The sequence below is a fragment of the Podarcis gaigeae genome (assembly GCF_964106915.1).
Source record: "Podarcis gaigeae genome assembly, chromosome: 12".
In the NCBI taxonomy this organism is placed as follows: Eukaryota; Metazoa; Chordata; class Lepidosauria; order Squamata; family Lacertidae; genus Podarcis; species Podarcis gaigeae.
Genome location: NC_139688.1, coordinates 15,209,422 through 15,227,256, shown reverse-complemented (window position 1 = coordinate 15,227,256; position 17,835 = coordinate 15,209,422). Strand labels below are relative to the sequence as shown.

Here is a 17,835-nt window from a genome sequence, read left to right as displayed (position 1 = left end):
TATCTCATGGCATGGATGCTGTTGACTGAGCCCCTATATACAGCATTTCTTTTTATAGCCCCAAGCCTTATCCCCATGCTTACTGTCTGAAGTGCAGCCATAAATAAATCCATATGGCTGCTGTTGTTTTGCTCAAGGGAGCACACCCATAAGTCACTGACATCATAACAAAAGTCAGACATACATGTGCTGAACAGTGCCTGACATTCTTCACATATCTGCCTCTAATTTGAGAGCAGACATGGGAGTAAGTGCTATTGATGTTTTTGCCTTGTTATGTCAAAGTGAAGGTTTGGTTCTCTCTCTAGGTTTTGATTAGAACCTTGTCGTTGACGATGGACAATATCTACATGCAAAGAGAGTTGTTTGGCTAAAGCAAGGATGGGAACCTGTGACCCATTCAATGTAGTTGGACTCCGGTCAGCCCCAGTGATGAAAGGCAAATGGTGTGTGTGTTTGTGTCATGTGAGTTGTCAGGGCCGGTCCACTCATGAGGCTAGGTGTCCGCCTTGTGCAGCAGGATCCACAGGGACAGCAGTTCTGGTCTACAAGGAATGCATCAACCTCTGTTGCTACCACTGTGGCCGTGACAGCTGCAGCATGCTCCTTGCTCCTTGGAGGCTAGATCTACTGCTTCCTCAACAGCCCCTTCCTACCTCTCAGCAACGAGAAACATCATAACCAGACACTGGAGACACCTGTCAGGAGTAAGCATGGACCAATGGTACCAAATAGTATGGGAAACACCCCTACTATAAAAATTAACCAATAAACTGAAACTGACACGGGGACAAATAGAAGAAGATACCTTTACCCCGGTATTGCTCCCCTTTATCACATACACAGCCCAACAAGACAACAGCAAGAATCCACCAACAGCATACAAATCAATATGGCTAACCTGATTCAAAAACACCTACCCACCCCACTCACACATGAAAAGAGAGTCCACCACAGCCAATCACAAACAAGCAACTGCACCCTAGGCCAACCCCAATTTCTCTCACCACCAAAGAGAACCTGCACAAATGACGTGTGGTGTAGTGGTTAAGAGCGGTGGACTCGTAATCTGGTGAACCGGGTTCGCGTCTCCGCTCCTCCACATGCAGCTGCTGGGTGACCTTGGGCCAGTCAGACTTCTCTGAAGTCTCTCAGCCTCACTCACTTCACAGAGTGTTTGTTGTGGGGGAGGAAGGGAAAAGGAGATTGTTAGCTGCTTTGAGACTCTTTAGGGTAGTGATAAAGCGGAATATCAAATCCAAACTCCTCCTCTTCTTCTTCTGACACAAAACTCCACACATACATTAAGCAAAATAGAAACATTGCCTCCCAACCCCCACCATAGCCCCCTCCACCTCTTCCCCTCTTTTCTTCCTAATGTAACCCTAATGTCTCAGCAAATGAAATTGACATATGGAAAATGTAACTTGAAAAAAGAGACATTGCGCATACCTTTGTAAACCAAGAAAACTTTAATAAAAATATTTAAAAACAACAACAGCCCCTTCCTACCCTTGTTTCCAATGTAGAGCTTTATCCCCCCCCCCCCCAATTCCTGATGTATAACTTCACTCACCCCTTCTTCACCCTGGTGGTGCCATTTTGTGGTTCTCCTCAGGTGCCAAAATGTCTTGGGCCGGCGCTGGGAGTTGTAGTCAAGCAACATCTGGAGGGCCATAGATTCCTCATCCCTGCAAGCCTTTATCACAGAATCATAGAGCTGGAAGGGACCACGAGGGTCATCTAGTCCAACCCCCTGCAATGTAGGAATCCTTTTGCCCAATGTTTGAACCCATGGCCCTGAGATTAAGAGTCTCATTCTGTACCGACTGAGGTGTCCTTCACACAAAATCACACACAAGGGCACGTAACAAGCCCAAGCCCCTAGGAATTCTTAATGCTCCACAGTACTCCATAAGAGGCATTTTGCAATTGTAATAATATTTAGCCCTTTTCTACGGTAACTTCTTCTTTCCAATACACCCTTCAGCCTTTTTGTTTGTGGTTCTCAGTCTATATGTTTGCAATTTAGCATGGAGAGCTGCGATTCAAGCCCCCAAACCGCCCCCTACCTTTGGGTGTATGGAGCTTGGCACGCAGTCCCTTGAATCCCACCCTATGATTTTCACCATAGTTGTGGCCTGTAGCTGTGTTTGTGTAGGAAATGACTCCTATAGTCAATCCCTGGCCTTTCCTGAATATTTTGCCTTTTTCCACAAATTCTGCACTGTTGCTTCTACATCTCACCCAGTACCCTGTTGAGGATTATAAAGAAGAGTGGTTGCACTGGCTTTCAGATGTTATGTATTTCAGGGTTGTATAAAATGACACAGGAATTGTATGGGGGGAGCAGGAAACCTCTGGTCAAACAGGTTTTGCAAAGTGTGTGTCCCGTCCCCCCCCCCCGCCGCCGCCCCCCCCCCCCCGTCCTGCAAGTTCACAGCTGAGATCATAGTGCAGTGTATCTCAAGGTGGGGCCAGCCAATAGGTGTTCCTTCTCTCTCTCTCTCTCTCTCTCTCTCTCTCTCTCTCTCTCTCTCTCTGCTTTGTGTAATATGGTTTGTAGAAGGACTTGCTTTCCCATAATGTACAGACATTTATTTTGTTCCACTGCCAGCTCTGGTCAAACAGGTTTTTAAGTTTTTTTAGTTTTTTTTAATAGTACAGAAACCTGTAAAACCTGTTTAAGAGGAGGTGAAAGTTGACATGAGTGTGCACACCTTAATGGATGGAGAGAGTTATGTTAGGCCTACAGTATTAGGATAATGTTCTGCAAATTAAAACAACAACAATAATAGCAATTGAGCTGGTTGCACAGCAAGGGAGCACACAGGCAAAATAATAAAAATAGCACCCCAAAATGATTTATTTGTTTATTTAACAGCATTTCTAAATTGCTTAATTTTTTTTTAAATCGACATGATGTACAACAGATTCAGATATACACAAAAAGCATCAGTATAAAGCTACTAAGAAAAAAACAACCAGAACCATAAATTCCAAAAATAGGATGCAGCATCGTAAGATACAAAGGTACAGGGTCCAGCGTTAACTATTAGGGAAAGCCTGAGAAGATAGGTACCAGTATGTTTTCAGAATATGTCTTAAAACATATGACTGAAGATGCTTCTCACATTGCAGAGGAAAGTGCATTTCAAAATACAGAGGCAGCAGGATAAAACGCCTTTTTCCGAGCCCCCACCATATGATAATCTGTAGCATGGCACTGCTACAAACTCCCAAGCTGATCTCAATGATTTAACAGATACAGTGTTACCTTGGGTTACAGATGCTTCAGGTTACAGACGCTTCAGGTTACAGATTCCGCTAACCCAGAAATAGTACCTTGGGTTAAGAACTTTATCTCAGGATGAGAACAGAAATTGTGTGGTGGCGGCATGGAGACAGTGGGAGGCCCCATTAGCTAAAGTGGTACCTCAGGTTAAGAACAGTTTCAGGTTACGAACAGACCTCCGGAACGAATTAAGTTCTTAACCGGAGGTACCACTGTATACACATGGGAAGCCAGTCTTTTAGGTAAGCTGGTCATATGTCAACAACCAAGTTTTGATGGTGCATTGGTAGCTCATCGGCAGCCAATATGCAATGTCCATAAGATTGTAGGACAGCATGTGTGAGTCATGGGGAGTGATGGACAAGGGTTTGCACTGCTCTTCACAACATGAAACACACAAACACGCACAAAAGATGGGTTGAGTGGGTGCAAGAAAACCCACAGAGTCATTCATTCATATATATATATATATATATATATATATATATATATATATATTTGCTTTCGTAGATTTTCACGGGTACAGGAATGCAGGTTTTGGTGTCCTCGGGTGTCTTCCCGTGTAAAAGTTGGGGTGTCTAGGCGACGTTTCGACGAGGTCTCACTCGTCATCTTCAGGCTGGTGCTTTCGGCTTCTTGTTACTGGAACAGAGCGGGATCTCAATGTTTGAGTTCCTATAAATACTGTAGAGGGGGTGTGGTGTCTAGCCTCCAATGTTCTGGGCAGAGAGGAAGTTCCCAGGCTAGTGTGCCTTTTCTTCTTTTGTTCCTTAATTACTTGAGAGATACCTTGAGTGATTTCTTGAGTGATATCCTGAGTACCACTTAGGTGGGTCATTAGGTGTGGATTAGTTGCTAAAGTCTTTGTGTCTTGACCTCTTGAACTTTGTGAAGAGTTTTCCTGAGAAGATGGCTGTATTGCACTTAGTTGTGCTTTGGCTTGGCTTCGTGTATAGGGGCGAGCTGTGGTTTTGTGGCTTGTGTCAGCCAGATCTGTGTAGGGATTGCAGGGGGGTGCAGCATCCGGAGGTGCCACCATGGATTGGCTACTGGATGGTGTCAGTAATTCATCTGTGGAGAGGGTCTGGGTTTGGGTCTGGTGTGGTTGATTGGTGTTGGCGTTCTGTGTGCCTCTGGATCTGGTGTCAGTTTTTGTGGGGAGGGCTAATTTCCAGATGTCTGGCAAGCGGGATGTGTCGTCACGCTTGTTCATGTTGTGAGGGTGTTTCTCTATCTCGAAAACACCCCCCAAAAACCAAGACACAGAAGAAAACAATGGCATGGCCCTCCTTCCTTATATCAAGGGCACTACAGATAAAATTAGCAAAATCCTCCATAAACACAATATCAAAACAGCCTTTTGCACCAACCAAAAAATAGCCAATATCCTCAGAAACCCCAAGGATAAAATCCAGTTGGAAAACCAAGGGATCTATGAAATACCCTGCAAAGTCTGCCCAGCCACGTACATTGGACAAACAAACAGACGAATAAATGCACGTATCGCAGAACACAAGAATGCCGTCAAAAAAGAAGAAAAAACTTCCTCTCTTTTCCAACACATGAAAGAAACAGGACACGAAATTAATTTTGCAGATTCCAAATTGCTCTTTAACACGGAACATCACCACAAGAGAATAATCATGGAAGCCATCGAGATAGAGAAACACCCTCACAACATGAACAAGCGTGACGACACATCCCGCTTGCCAGACATCTGGAAATTAGCCCTCCCCACAAAAACTGACACCAGATCCAGAGGCACACAGAACGCCAACACCAATCAACCACACCAGACCCAAACCCAGACCCTCTCCACAGATGAATTACTGACACCATCCAGTAGCCAATCCATGGTGGCACCTCCGGATGCTGCACCCCCCTGCAATCCCTACACAGATCTGGCTGACACAAGCCACAAAACCACAGCTCGCCCCTATACACGAAGCCAAGCCAAGCACAACTAAGTGCAATACAGCCATCTTCTCAGGAAAACTCTTCACAAAGTTCAAGAGGTCAAGACACAAAGACTTTAGCAACTAATCCACACCTAATGACCCACCTAAGTGGTACTCAGGATATCACTCAAGAAATCACTCAAGGTATCTCTCAAGTAATTAAGGAACAAAAGAAGAAAAGGCACACTAGCCTGGGAACTTCCTCTCTGCCCAGAACATTGGAGGCTAGACACCACACCCCCTCTACAGTATTTATAGGAACTCAAACATTGAGATCCCGCTCTGTTCCAGTAACAAGAAGCCGAAAGCACCAGCCTGAAGATGACGAGTGAGACCTCGTCGAAACGTCGCCTAGACACCCCAACTTTTACACGGGAAGACACCCGAGGACACCAAAACCTGCATATATATATATATATATATATATATATATATATATTACTACTGTTTAGTTTCCAGCACAGTTAAAATGGCTGCTTTCTAAACGTTTCAAGTAATACCGTACTTTTCCGCCTATAAGACGCCCCCATGTATAAAACACCCCCTATTTTTGGGGACTAGAATTTGAGAAAATGGGAGATGGCAAAAAGTTGTTGAGCTTTTTAGGGAAGGATTGCTGCCATTCGGCCACCCAATTGCCGCAGCGTTGGCCAATCAACACCACCCATTGACGCAGCAACCAATAACACACACAATATCCGCTCACAGCTGCGGCAGCAACCAATCAAACGCCCACCCTATGCACTACACATATATAAGACAACCCCCACTTTTTAGCATGATTTTTAAGGGGGGGAAATATAGTCTTATACATGGAAAAGTATGGTAAATGGTCTGGGCCTTACACATGAGAAGGAATGTATGGGATGCCTCCTCCCATATGAGCCCTAAAATCTTCTGGGGCAGCCTTGCTTTTGGTCTTCCCATTGCCTGAAATGCACCACGTCGACTTGCTTGAGAGCCTTCTTGGTGGTTATGCCTTCCTTACGGAAACCCTTGTTGAAGGAGCCTCACAGTAAAGATGGGGAACTTGACATCCAAGGGCCAAATGTGGCCCTTCAGCATAGCTGTCAACCGTCCCTTATTTGGCAGGAAACTCCCTTATCCCAGCGCCATGTCCCGCTGCTGTCCGTTATTGATGATGTCACTTAAATTTCTCGGGTTTCAAAGGAAGCAGCTCCTCTCCCTCCCTCCCTGCCAGCCAAGGAAGAGGGAGGCTCCAACTGTGTTGCTTGGCTGCGTTGCTCACCCAATAAGGAGTCTAAGAATGACTGGGGGGTGGAGCTTGCATGCCTTGTGCCAATCAAATAGGCAGTGTTGCCTGGGGACTCGCCTTTGCTCAGCGCTTCCCAGCAGAGGGGTGATGGTGGTTTTCCTTGCTGCATCCCCTTTGCCGGGTTGCTGCACTGTGGGAACCACCGCTTGAGGCTTCGTTTGGCTGCTGGCTGGGCTTTCTGCCTTTGGCTCGGAGGGGCTCAGAAGTTGAACATAACTGTCCCCGGAAAATCCCTTATTTTGGCTGCTGATCCCTTATTTTCACAGCTGCTGGTCCCTTATTTTCAAATCTGTAAGTTGACAGCTATGCCCTTCAGTCTTCACTATCTGGCACTTGAGACTCTTCCTAGGCCACACCCCATTCTTTTGCCCTGCTCTGCACCCTCCTTGAGTCTGGTCCCCCCCCCCCCCCGCTTCTTGCTTGACTCGATGTCATGTGGGCATTTGTGTGGCTGGAGGACTGCAGCCTATTATGCAAAGAGTCACACCTGCAGCTCCACCCACTTTTGCCTCTGGTCCTGCCTGCTACTGGCATGTGGCCCCCAGAAGGTTGCCCAGAAGGGAATGTGGCCCCCCTGGGCTAAAAAAAATAAATAAAAGGTTTTCCACTGGATAATGAAGGCCTTTCTCTTTAGCGTGAGCATGGTTCCTTTGGGAGGAAATTTAGAACGGGATTAAAACTGGTTATGCAGTATTATTTTAATGGTTTGTGCTGCAGTATTAAGACAGGATCCAGAGAGATCCTTGTGTACATAAAAGGCAACTCCTTTTGTGTAAGAATAGGAATATTCTCGGTTATTTGCAGATTCCTCCTTCAAGTTTCATGTCCCTACCCTAGTGTATAAATTGAATTTAATAATAATAATAATAATAATAATGATAATAATAATAATAATAATAAGTAGTAGTAGTAGTAGTCTGTTCTGGAGGATGTCCTCAGTGACTTTTCAGGGAAGACCAGGGGATACATTGGGAAGGCAGGAAAGCCCCACTGTGTGAGTGGAACTTGACTGGCTGTTCTGTGGACCCTGTGTCGTGTGTGTGTGTCTGTGTGTGTGTGTTGCTGATTATTTCTATGGAGACATTTTGGTGCTTGAAAGGAATAAAATCTAAGTGGCAACCTTTTTGGTGAAAAAATATGAGAAACGGTTAAATAATTGGGTGGATGTAATAAATAACTGACCACTTGCTGGCCTTTAACGAGACATCCCAGGTCTTATCCCCTATGTCACACACCTCTCTAGTGTTTTTTTAAATTTGATTTTTACTTTTTCTAACCATGGCCATTTTGTGGTCCAGGCTGAATTTTTACTCTTTTTTACTTTAAAAATAAATAAATCAATGGCCACATTGTTATTTCCTATACCCTATGCTAGAACTGTTTCCAACTTGCAAACCATTTTGTGGAGGGATTTAACCAGCCGGCTACACATTTGAGAAAGAAACAGTTCCGGCCCTAACATTAGGTAGAGTGTGAGGTGGCTACCTCAGACAGCTTACTTTGGGGTGGCCGTGAATAGGCAGTGAATAATGTATTTTTAATTTTTATTGCCCGAAGGAGGATGCGAGCCACTTCTGCTTCCTTGGGTGCCCAAAAGAACCTCTTGTGCCCAAGGATGCCAAGTTGAACAAAACACATTTTATTGAATAATTTTTTTTTTATTGGGGGAGGGCGAAGGGACCTTGGTCCCCTAGGAGTTGCCCTAATATATATATTAAAGGCTTTTTCTGTTGTTGTTTGTTTGTTTGTTGTTGTTGTTATTGTTTTTGGATTTCATGCTCTTTATTCAGCTCATAGTGGTGAGGAGGAATCTGTTGTTGTTTCTTCCTTCTCCACCCGCTGCCTCTGCCCTCACAAGAACCGACCCTGCTGCGCGCGCGGGAAGCAGCTCTTAGCCGGCGCAGCGCCGGGCGCCTCAGGAGCGCGCGCGGGCTTCCCTGGAGGGGCTGGGTGCTCCCGCGCTCCCTCTAGGGGACAGCTGCGCCCAGGCGGGTCACGTGCGCGGGTGACAGAAGCAGAAGCGGCGGCTTTCGGCAGCGGCTCCGCAGTTTCCAGCCGCCGCCGCCGAAAAAGCAGCCGCAGCAGCAGCAGCGGCCGGGGTGGAGCGAGCGAGGGAGGCGAGCGGGAGAGAGCGCTGCGCCCTGGCGCGCTGTGCGTGAGTCTGTGGCGAGCTTGCAGCGGGCCCGCTCAGCTCCATGCGAAAGGATTGCGAGGGGGAAAGAGGAGGAGGAGGAGGAAGGAGAAGAAGAGGAGGAGGCAGCAGCAACAGCAGCCATGGCGGGGCTCCACTGAAGGCAGCAGCAGCAGCAGCAGGCGGCGGCGAGGGAGGAGAGGGGAAATCTCTGCGTTCCCTCCACCTCATCCCTGCCTGAGCTGAGCTGGGCTGGGCTCTGCGCGGATTCCTCGCTTTATGCCCCGCTGAGACCGCCGGAGAGGACCCGGGGCCCCCGTCGCCGCCACCCCAGCGCGCGGGGGGGAGGGTTGGGTGCTTTTGTTTTTAATTTGCCGCCCTCCCTTTCCATTCCGCCGCCCCCCCTCCGCAAGTCGTCGTCGTCCTCCTCCTCCATTGCGTGTGTGTTGTGTGTGTGTGTGTCCCTCTCTCCGTCGGTGTGTATTGCAAACAAAGAGCCAGACCCACATCCGCGCAGCAGCGCGAGGGGAGAAAAAGGAGGAGAAGGAGCCACAGCCGAGAGCCAGAGGAGATCTCCTTGGATCGAGTATGGCGGATCGCAGCCTGGAGAGCCTCCCTCTGCCGCTGGAAGTGAGAGCCCGCCTGGCTGAGCTGGAGCTGGAATTATCGGAAGGTAAGGGCACCAAAAATAAAAGAATGCACATTGTGGTGTTTTTTATTTTAAAGCCATTTCTCCCTCGCCCTCCCCCGTGCGCAGCTGAGCCTCAGCATCCAAAGTGCTGGGAGGATGTAGGTGGAGAGGGAAACATCCATTCCTCTGGGGAATTGAAGGTGGTGTTGGTGGTGTGGGGGGGGGGAGAGATCTGAGGAGGAAAGGAAGGTAGGGTGGGGTGTGCAAGGTTAGGAGTGTGGTGTGTGTGTGTGTGTGGGAGCGTGAGCGAGCGAGCAACTGGCGGCATCTGAAATGATCTCTGGAAGGTTGATTTGTCCCCTCTGCAGTGTGTAACCTTTCGCCTCCAGCTCGTCTCGCCATCCCTTGTGTGTGTGGATGTGGCATGTTGTAATTGTTTCCTGTGGGTGTCAGTTTCTCCTCCTATGTGTGTGACATAGCCTAAGAAATGGTGTACGTGTGTGTGTGTGTGAGAGAGAGAAAAAAAATCCCTGCTGAGATTCCTCCACCTCCCCCCTTCTTTCTCCTTGAAGCTTTTGGCCCAAAAAGGGGAGGGAGGATGAGAAAGAGATTGCTACGTTTATTTCTCCTGCTTTTTAGTTTCTTAGGAAACTGGTTATTAATGTCATTTTGCTGAGGGGGTGGGGAAGAGCCCATTGATTCTTGATGGCGCCTGTTGTCTTCTTCTCCTTCTCCTCCTCCTCTGGTACCATTTGGGCTGGCTGTGTATAAATATATAGGTTGTGTTCGGGTGGTGATATATATATATATAAAAACACCACCCATCTCCTCCTTTCTCACTATTCTGCTATTTTTCCTGCCACAGTGCTGGGGAGAGATAGAGGAATGAGGCTTTTTTGGCAGGAAGACCTGCCGCTCCAATGTTGCTTGCATGCTTTATTACGGAGGATGGAAAAATCTTTAGGGCTGGGCTTGCAAGGACTCTCTCAGCCTGCCAAGAGAATACAGTTTTACTAAAAAAGAAAAGGACAAAAAGGACCGTCCCCCACCTACCGTATATGTTGGTGCAAATGCTATTTGAACACATCCAGTGACATAATGCAAAGCCCATGTGTGAGATTCGCTATTTAATCAAGTTTCAGATATGAATAATAATATGTGTTCCTTTATTACTTGTTTTTTCCCAACAGATTATTTTGCTTATTTCTGAAACTGAGTAACAGAGGGGCTTTTCGTTTTGTTTTTAGGCTTTTGCATAATTTAATTTTCTTGGTTTTTATTGAAGAGAGTGCAATTGTTCTACAGTTTGGTCCATTCTGATGCTCCAGGAAGTTTAAAAAAAGGGCATTATGCAATTTTCCTACGGTTGTTTTCTTATTCTTTGGATAATAAATACTGAAAAGGGATGGCATTTTAGGTATGCGTTTTGGAACCCCTACATTTGTTGCTGACTCGGAATGTGTGCATTCAGAAACCACACACATTTCCAGTAAGATTTCATGTGGTTCCATATTTCTCAGGCATAAGTCAGAATGCGTCTCTCCTGCTGGCTGTTCAAGTGCTTGAGAAAGGAATTCTGCTAACTCTTGGTGAATATGGTGTTTTGTTTTGTTTTGGAAAAAGGCTGCTCTTTTTTATTTTTTGAAGGTTAATAGAAAAAAAATGGTTGAAATACAAGGGGGTGGGGTCCCCAGTATGTCCCAAATTGGGGACTGGAATAGTTCAAAACGTGGAATGTGTTTTCTCTTCTTCCATTCCCAGTCATCGTCCCCTCTGTGTGTGTAACGGTTTTATGAGGGCTTCTGGCCAGAAAGTAAAACTGCACTCAGACCATTTCCATCAGCAGGGAGGAGCTGGTGTTGACATTGTATTTTTCTTTTAACGCTTTCTGAGGGAGGAGAGGACTCCATGACCAAATCACTGGGGTTGCTAGCCTTCTTTACATGCCTTTATCCTGACGGTGCCTTTTGCCAGTTCTGCAAAAACTTCAACTGTAACAAGGGTTAAAGCAATATTGACTTATTCAAGCTTTCTGCACATCGATTTGGCATTTTCTAAGCTAACAGGGAGAGGCTGGAAGATTGCTACAGTATGTTGAATGTACCACCCTTATGCACAGAAGACTGTGTCAATGTACAGAAGCATGCTGTTAATAGTGGTAACGTTTCAGCACACATTTAACACATCAGACTTGTGGATCCAGTGCAGAATTCATCAAAAATAATAAAAGTGCAGGTTGAAATTCTGAGACAGAGAACAGATGGCTAATGTGTGGAACTCGCCTCCAATGTATATTGACTAAGTGGGATGTGATTAGCAACTTAGACACATAGATGGATCAAGTTCATTCTTGATGTGGTTGTGCAGTCTTATGCATGCTTGCTCAGGAGTAAGGCCTACTATGCTAAATAGGGCTTACTCCCAGGTCAGTAAAGATACAGAAGATTTCAGTGAAAGTATGCTTATTTCAGAGTGTTTGATGCTGCTGTGAAATTAGTCAACACACACACACACACACACACACACACACACACACACATTGTTTTGATTTCATATGCAGATTAACAAATTTGATTACTGTAGTTTGGATTATTTTAAAGAAAATGTTTATCGAGCCAATATTGAAAATCTACAGTGAATCTGCCATTCATTTTTGAGTTGCAGAATTATATCATATTGAGTGGCTTTGCTCTGATAAAGTGGTTTTAAAAAAAAGGCAAATGTTTCAAGTGAATTTAATGTCTGAAGCAATCCTGTGCAAAATTTCTTGTAAGCAAATCCCTTTGAAGTAATTTGGATGTAGAATTGTAAACAACCATGGGATTGGGCCGCAAGGCCTCATGCTCACTTATTCAGCGTAGAGGCAAGCATAGGTCAGGCAGTTGTTGTTTGTAAGAGGACTAAGTATCTGCTTCTTCCACTGATCTCTAAAGTCATTGGAAGTGTTGAGCACCTGAGAAAAGTCACTTTATACCAGCATGGCTAATATAGCTTAAATCTTGACACATTACTGCAGGGCGTGTCATTGCAGTTTTAAGACTGCAAATATCCTTTGCAGATTGAAGGGGAACTTGAGTAGATTTCATATGTGCAAGAGTGTTTGCCTAAAAGCAGTGGCGTAGCGTGGGTTGTCAGCACCCGGGGCAAGGCAAGTAATTTGTGCCCCCTAACCCGTGGATTTGTGCCCCCTAACCCCCAGATGTTGCGCCCGGTGCGGCCGGCCCCCCTGCACCCCCACGCTACGCCACTGCCTAAAAGTCCCCTTTGAGGAAGACTATCCAAAACGTGGGAACAGATGTGATTGTTAGATCTTTCAAGCTGAAGTACCTGCCCTATTAAAGGTTCTTTCTGAGCGACTCTAAAACTTGCTACACTGTTTCACCAGCAGAGTATCGTTTTAATCATAGACTCTCCAATTCATCTTTCTCTGGAAAAATAGCAACAACTGTTACCACTTCGTGAAGTAATATTTATACAAGCACTAAGTCAACAACCCCAAACTCACCATACTTGAGAGTAAACTACTTTGAATTCAGATGGAATTACTTTTGAGTAAACATAGGTACTATGCTGCTAGAAAAGGGACACGGGTGGCGCTGTGGGTTAAACCATAGAGCCTAGGACTTGCTGATCAGAAGGTCAGTGGTTCGAATCCCCGCGATGGGGTGAGATTCCGTTGCTTGGTCCCTGCTCCTGCCAACCTAGCAGTTGGAAAGCACCTCAAAGTGCAAGTAGATAAATAGGTACCGCTCCGGCGGGAAGGTAAACGGTGTCTCCGTGCGCTGCTCTGGTTCGCCAGAAGTGGCTTAGTCATGCTGGCCACATGACCCAGAAGCTGTACGCCGGCTCCCTCGGCCAATAAAGTGAGATGAGCGCCGCAACCCCAGAGTTCAATAGGACTTGATCCCTAATAATTGTGTTGAGGATTGCAGCCTAAGCATATACTTAATATAGCAGGGGGTGAGGCTGTGACTTTGAGTTCATGGAGTATAAGTCAATCAAGAGCTACTAGCCAGGTTGGCTATGCTCTCCCAGTTGGAGGCAGAATTGTCTCTGCATTCCAGCTGCTGGAAACCACAGGAGGGGAGAGTGGTCGTGCGTTCCAGCCCCACTTGCAAGTGTCCCAAAGGCATCTGGGTGGCCGCTGTGAGAGCAGGATGCTGGACTAGGTGGGCCATTGGCCTCATCCAGCCTCTTCTTATGTTCTGACATTATGCTAGCCTTGCAAAGTACCTGGTTGGAGCGGGGAGCTGTAGTTCAGTGTTGCTATCCTAGGATACTGATTTTTTTTGGGGGGGGGGAAGAAAGAAAATGCAGTGTGTTTGTGTGTGAAGTTGATTGTAGCACCAATGCAATTAATGAAGGTCTGGAGTGGGTGAAGGGAGGCAAGGTAAAGTAGGCAGAGAGTTTCAACAGTTAGTTCATACTATGTCTACCCATAGATGGACAAAATGGGAACCATAGTTATGTTGCAAGGTTACTGGAGGAAAGGACACAAATAAAAAGAGTGAAGCACTTCAGACATTGTTGTTTCCCATCGGTAATAAGTACTACACGTTGAATGACTATCAGTAATCTGAATAATGTTATGCAGGCACATGATGCTGATACCTTGCAAAAGATAAGTAGGCCTCAGTGTGGTTGAAGGATGGATGAAAAATTGACTTAAGAGTTTTCCAAAGGGACATCAGGATAGACAAGTAATGCACAAATAGTGGATGTGATTTTCTTTTGTCATGTTATAGGCCCAGGTTTTTAACCCTTGATTTTAAAAAGAGACGTAGTGTCTGTTTCTAAATGGCAGAGTTTAAGCCGGTTGATAATGTTCCTCTTTAAAGGCCCCACGGATGGAATTCAAGATTTCCAATTCGGTTATTTTCTTTAATGTGAGCTGGAAGCTGAGCTGCATCCAGACAAGGGCCCCCAAAAGCTTATCAGGCAACCTATCCATGTCCCCTGTGTGTAAGCTAGCCTAATCTCTCAGAGAAGGTGAAAATGTGTTGTGCACTCTAAATGACACTTCTCAAGGTAAGCGCTGAGGCTTAATTTTATGACACTGCTGTAAACTTCACTGGAGGTGTTTCTGGTCTATTTTGAGAACGGGAGAGATGTGTAAAAGCTTTGCTTAAAGTACATCAGTGGCAGTACGATCTTCTAGGAAAGTGTGATCCTGCAGTCACATTCCATGGAAGTCATTCTCACTGATTTCTGTAGGGCTTCCTTCCATGTACTCTCCTGTTCACTGATATTTATAAGAGGCAAGAGAGAGAGCAACTCTGTTCAGCCATCATAAAAATACAAACTGGATGGCCAGATATAGTTTGCATGTTCTGCGTTCATGAGAAACGTACTAAACCTAACATGTTGGCTTCCTGTCGAGCTGGTCATTTGACTTGTTCTAAGACACTGATAAAGGAAGAAGTCCAACGCAGGGCTGGATTAAGAAACATAATGGCTTTATGGATATTCTGGGAACCCCACATCTACATGCCAATGCTCTTCACTCTCTGAATCAATAGCGACAAGTTTCTATGCAACCATGAGAATTGGGAACTGTGGCAGATTTCCATGCTGGAAGAGAGGTGGGGTGGACATGTAAGAAAATAAAGTGATTAAAAGTAGAAGCACATACAAGTTGATGGCCAAGTTCCTCATCTCTTTGAAAATATGCTTGCCTTTTTCCTAGTAGGTTTATTTGGTGCTTCCATAAGTCTGCAAGAACTTCCATTGACACTGAATTATGACGCTTGTGTGGTTGAATCAAGGTTCTTGAGGTTTGATGTAACAGATCTTAAGTCCCCAAGCCAGCTGTTCTTTGAATATTTATGAGTCTCAAGCTTTTCAGCCCTGAGGTAACAGTTTATAGGATTCATCATCGTATTTTCTGGGATAGTTTGGAGGTAATTGCTGGATGCACACCATATATTTAAAACTTTTCCCCTACAAGGTTCATGGGAACTGTACAATTCCCAGTGCCCTTAACAAACTACAGTTTCCAAGACTATTTTGGGGGCATGTGATTTAAATGTATGGTGTGTCTTGCAGCCAATGATATGAATGCTTGTGGAGTTTTAGAAGTGTATTTGTAAGATTATCAAAGCCCTGACATAATCTCTTTAAAAAGTGTATTGACACTTTACAACTACTGAAAGGCTGTGGAAAGAAAGAGTTCTTCATGCATCAATACATTGGGTTGCATCAAAGGGTTACTCATAGTAGACCCACTGAAATTAATGTGCCTACCCAAGTTACTCGTGTCCTTTAATTTCAGTGGGCCTGCTCATATCCAAGTCTAATATTGGATACAATGGAAATGTCATATCGAGTTCAGAAACAAAATAAAAAAATCCTTCCAGTAGCACCTTAGAGACCAACTAAGTTAGTTATTGGTACGAGCTTTCGTGTGCATGCACACTTCTACAGATATGAGTTCAGAAATTCTTACTCCCAAGCAATCCATGTATAGGATTCAGTCGAAAACCTTTTCATTTATTTAGGTAATTTATAACCCACTCTTCATTTAAAATCAATTCCAAGGCAGGGTACAACATAAAAATATATGGCACGCAATAAAATCAAACAGTCTGAAAAAATCAAGCTACCACAATAAATCAGGTTTACACCACAGTACCATGAGAATGACAAAATATCTCCCCCAGTCAGATAACCAGCATAAATAAAAAAATGTATTTTGCAAGATGCCTCAAACAAATTTGTGAGGGGAAGGCATGTTCCTATACCAGCCTTTAAGCTTCTTTTTATATGTTTAAAATGTTTTAGCTGAAATCCCATACCCATTTATGTAGGAGTAAGTTCCACTGGGCTCACTGGACTTATTTCTCAGTCGACAGGGGAAGAAGGTCTGTAGCTAAGTGATAGTCACTGGTAGTCATTATCTATAAAGTTCTGAGTGCATAATCAGTTCTTTGCTTGCACCGAGCTGTTGGAATTGCATCTTCTCAGCCTCTCTCTAGAGATTAATTTGTTGTTTTTTTTGGATTTATTAGATCATTGTGTGCAGCTTGATTTTTGGCAATTTTCCTTTCCCTTTCTGCCTTTTCTTCTGTTCGTTATGTGTCTTCCTTCTTCATAAGGGAGCAAGGTCTCCCATGTACCATACTGAGTGCTGTCAGCAAAAAATAAGAGAGCTTTCACAAAGATAATGGGGCTGGCAAGCTTCCCCGTGCAGGAAGAGGCCAAATCCACATCCCTAGATATGCTGACTAGTTAAAAGTCAGAAACCTTGGTTAGCGCCCTATGAAGATACTTGCCAACTGAATCTGTACCAAAGGGCTGTTTCTAAGAGTAGGAAGTATGAATAAGCTATCATCAGACTTTCCACAACCCTATGATCTTGGGATATAATCTTACTTCTTTCTGGGCTAGTGATCTTCCAGGATTTTCCCTAGCGTCTTTGCTATCTCTTCCAGTGAAATTCAAGAGGCATGCAATAGGTATCCTTCCAATAAATTCTCACAGTCCTCCTTGCTGCTAAAGTTGTCTCAATTACCTTATTGAATGCTATATTGTTTTTTTGTGTGTGCGTGCGTAAAGAGGTAAAATGTGCACCCAGCACATTCATCTGTCCAGTAGAGTTTCCAGATCTCACAAGACTGGAAGCCTGTTTTGTTTGTTTTAACTTGAACACTCAATAATATGCTGTTGAAAACACAATAAAGTAATAATAATAATAACACTTTAAATGATTTAGGTTTAAAATTAATCTGGTAGATTACAGGAAACATGCTCATTCTCATGTCCAAAGATGTGTTGCCATGGTTGAAACTCATCATGTATAATAAACATTTAGAACTATCTCCACAGCGCTGTGGTTTTGCCAGGGTTTGCTTTAGTACCTTTATCACTGACACAAACTGGACTTTCTTGTGATGCTCTGTTACATAAATCTGAATTGTTTGTTCTGTTATTAATAGCAAAGCAGAACAGCTTGTAATTTGTTTTATTTGTGTGGTCCTTTGTCAAATCAGTTGTCATTCTTTACCTGTTACCATTACAATATTGTCACACATTTACACAGCCCTTTTCTTCCGATTGCAAGTCTTACTTGGCTGTGACATTCAGATATTTGTGTTCAGTGTGGCAACTTACAGTTCTGCTTAAAAATATATTTGATTTAAGGTCGCTTTGTCCTGTTGAAATGACTGGAATTGAACCTGTTAATTAAGCCTGTTCAAATGCAAATAATTCAGTTTAAGTAGGCTGCAGATTGGGCTGCCCATGTTGTCCTTTAAAAGCTATATACTTAAAAATGAGTTTCTATATTTAGTGGCATTTTCAATTAAGGCTGGCAGTTTGAAATATTCCTTAATCAGTCAATGGAGATGGTAAATGTTCCCTTAAGGAAAAAAAGAAAGATTAAAAAGAGAATCAGTGGTTGACTTCTAACTGCAATATTTTTGGAATAACACGAGCATGTGAGTAGACTACTGTAGAATAATGAATGTTTCTCTAAAGGGGCAGTGATAGCTCCCTTCAGGTTTTCATAGAGTAACACACTTGTGTGTTTGCATGAGAGAAAAGATC

The 17,835-nt window shown here is 44.4% G+C and overlaps 1 protein-coding gene across 7 annotated transcripts in view; it reads left to right on the top strand.

The window, feature by feature from the left end:
• Window positions 1-8,348: 8,348 nt before the first annotated feature.
• DIP2C (disco interacting protein 2 homolog C) overlaps window positions 8,349-17,835 on the top strand; it is a 287,798-nt gene continuing 278,311 nt past the window's right edge. For 3 of the 7 annotated variants that reach the window (XM_083704610.1, XM_083704607.1, XM_083704606.1), the window contains exon 1: window positions 8,579-9,333. In XM_083704610.1, the coding sequence (XP_083560736.1) occupies window positions 9,249-9,333 (85 nt within the window). In that variant the 5' untranslated portion in view covers window positions 8,579-9,248. Of the gene's footprint in view, window positions 9,334-17,835 lie in introns of all 7 variants that reach the window. The other 4 variants (XM_083704609.1, XM_083704605.1, XM_083704608.1 and 1 more) reach the window with 3 other exon arrangements.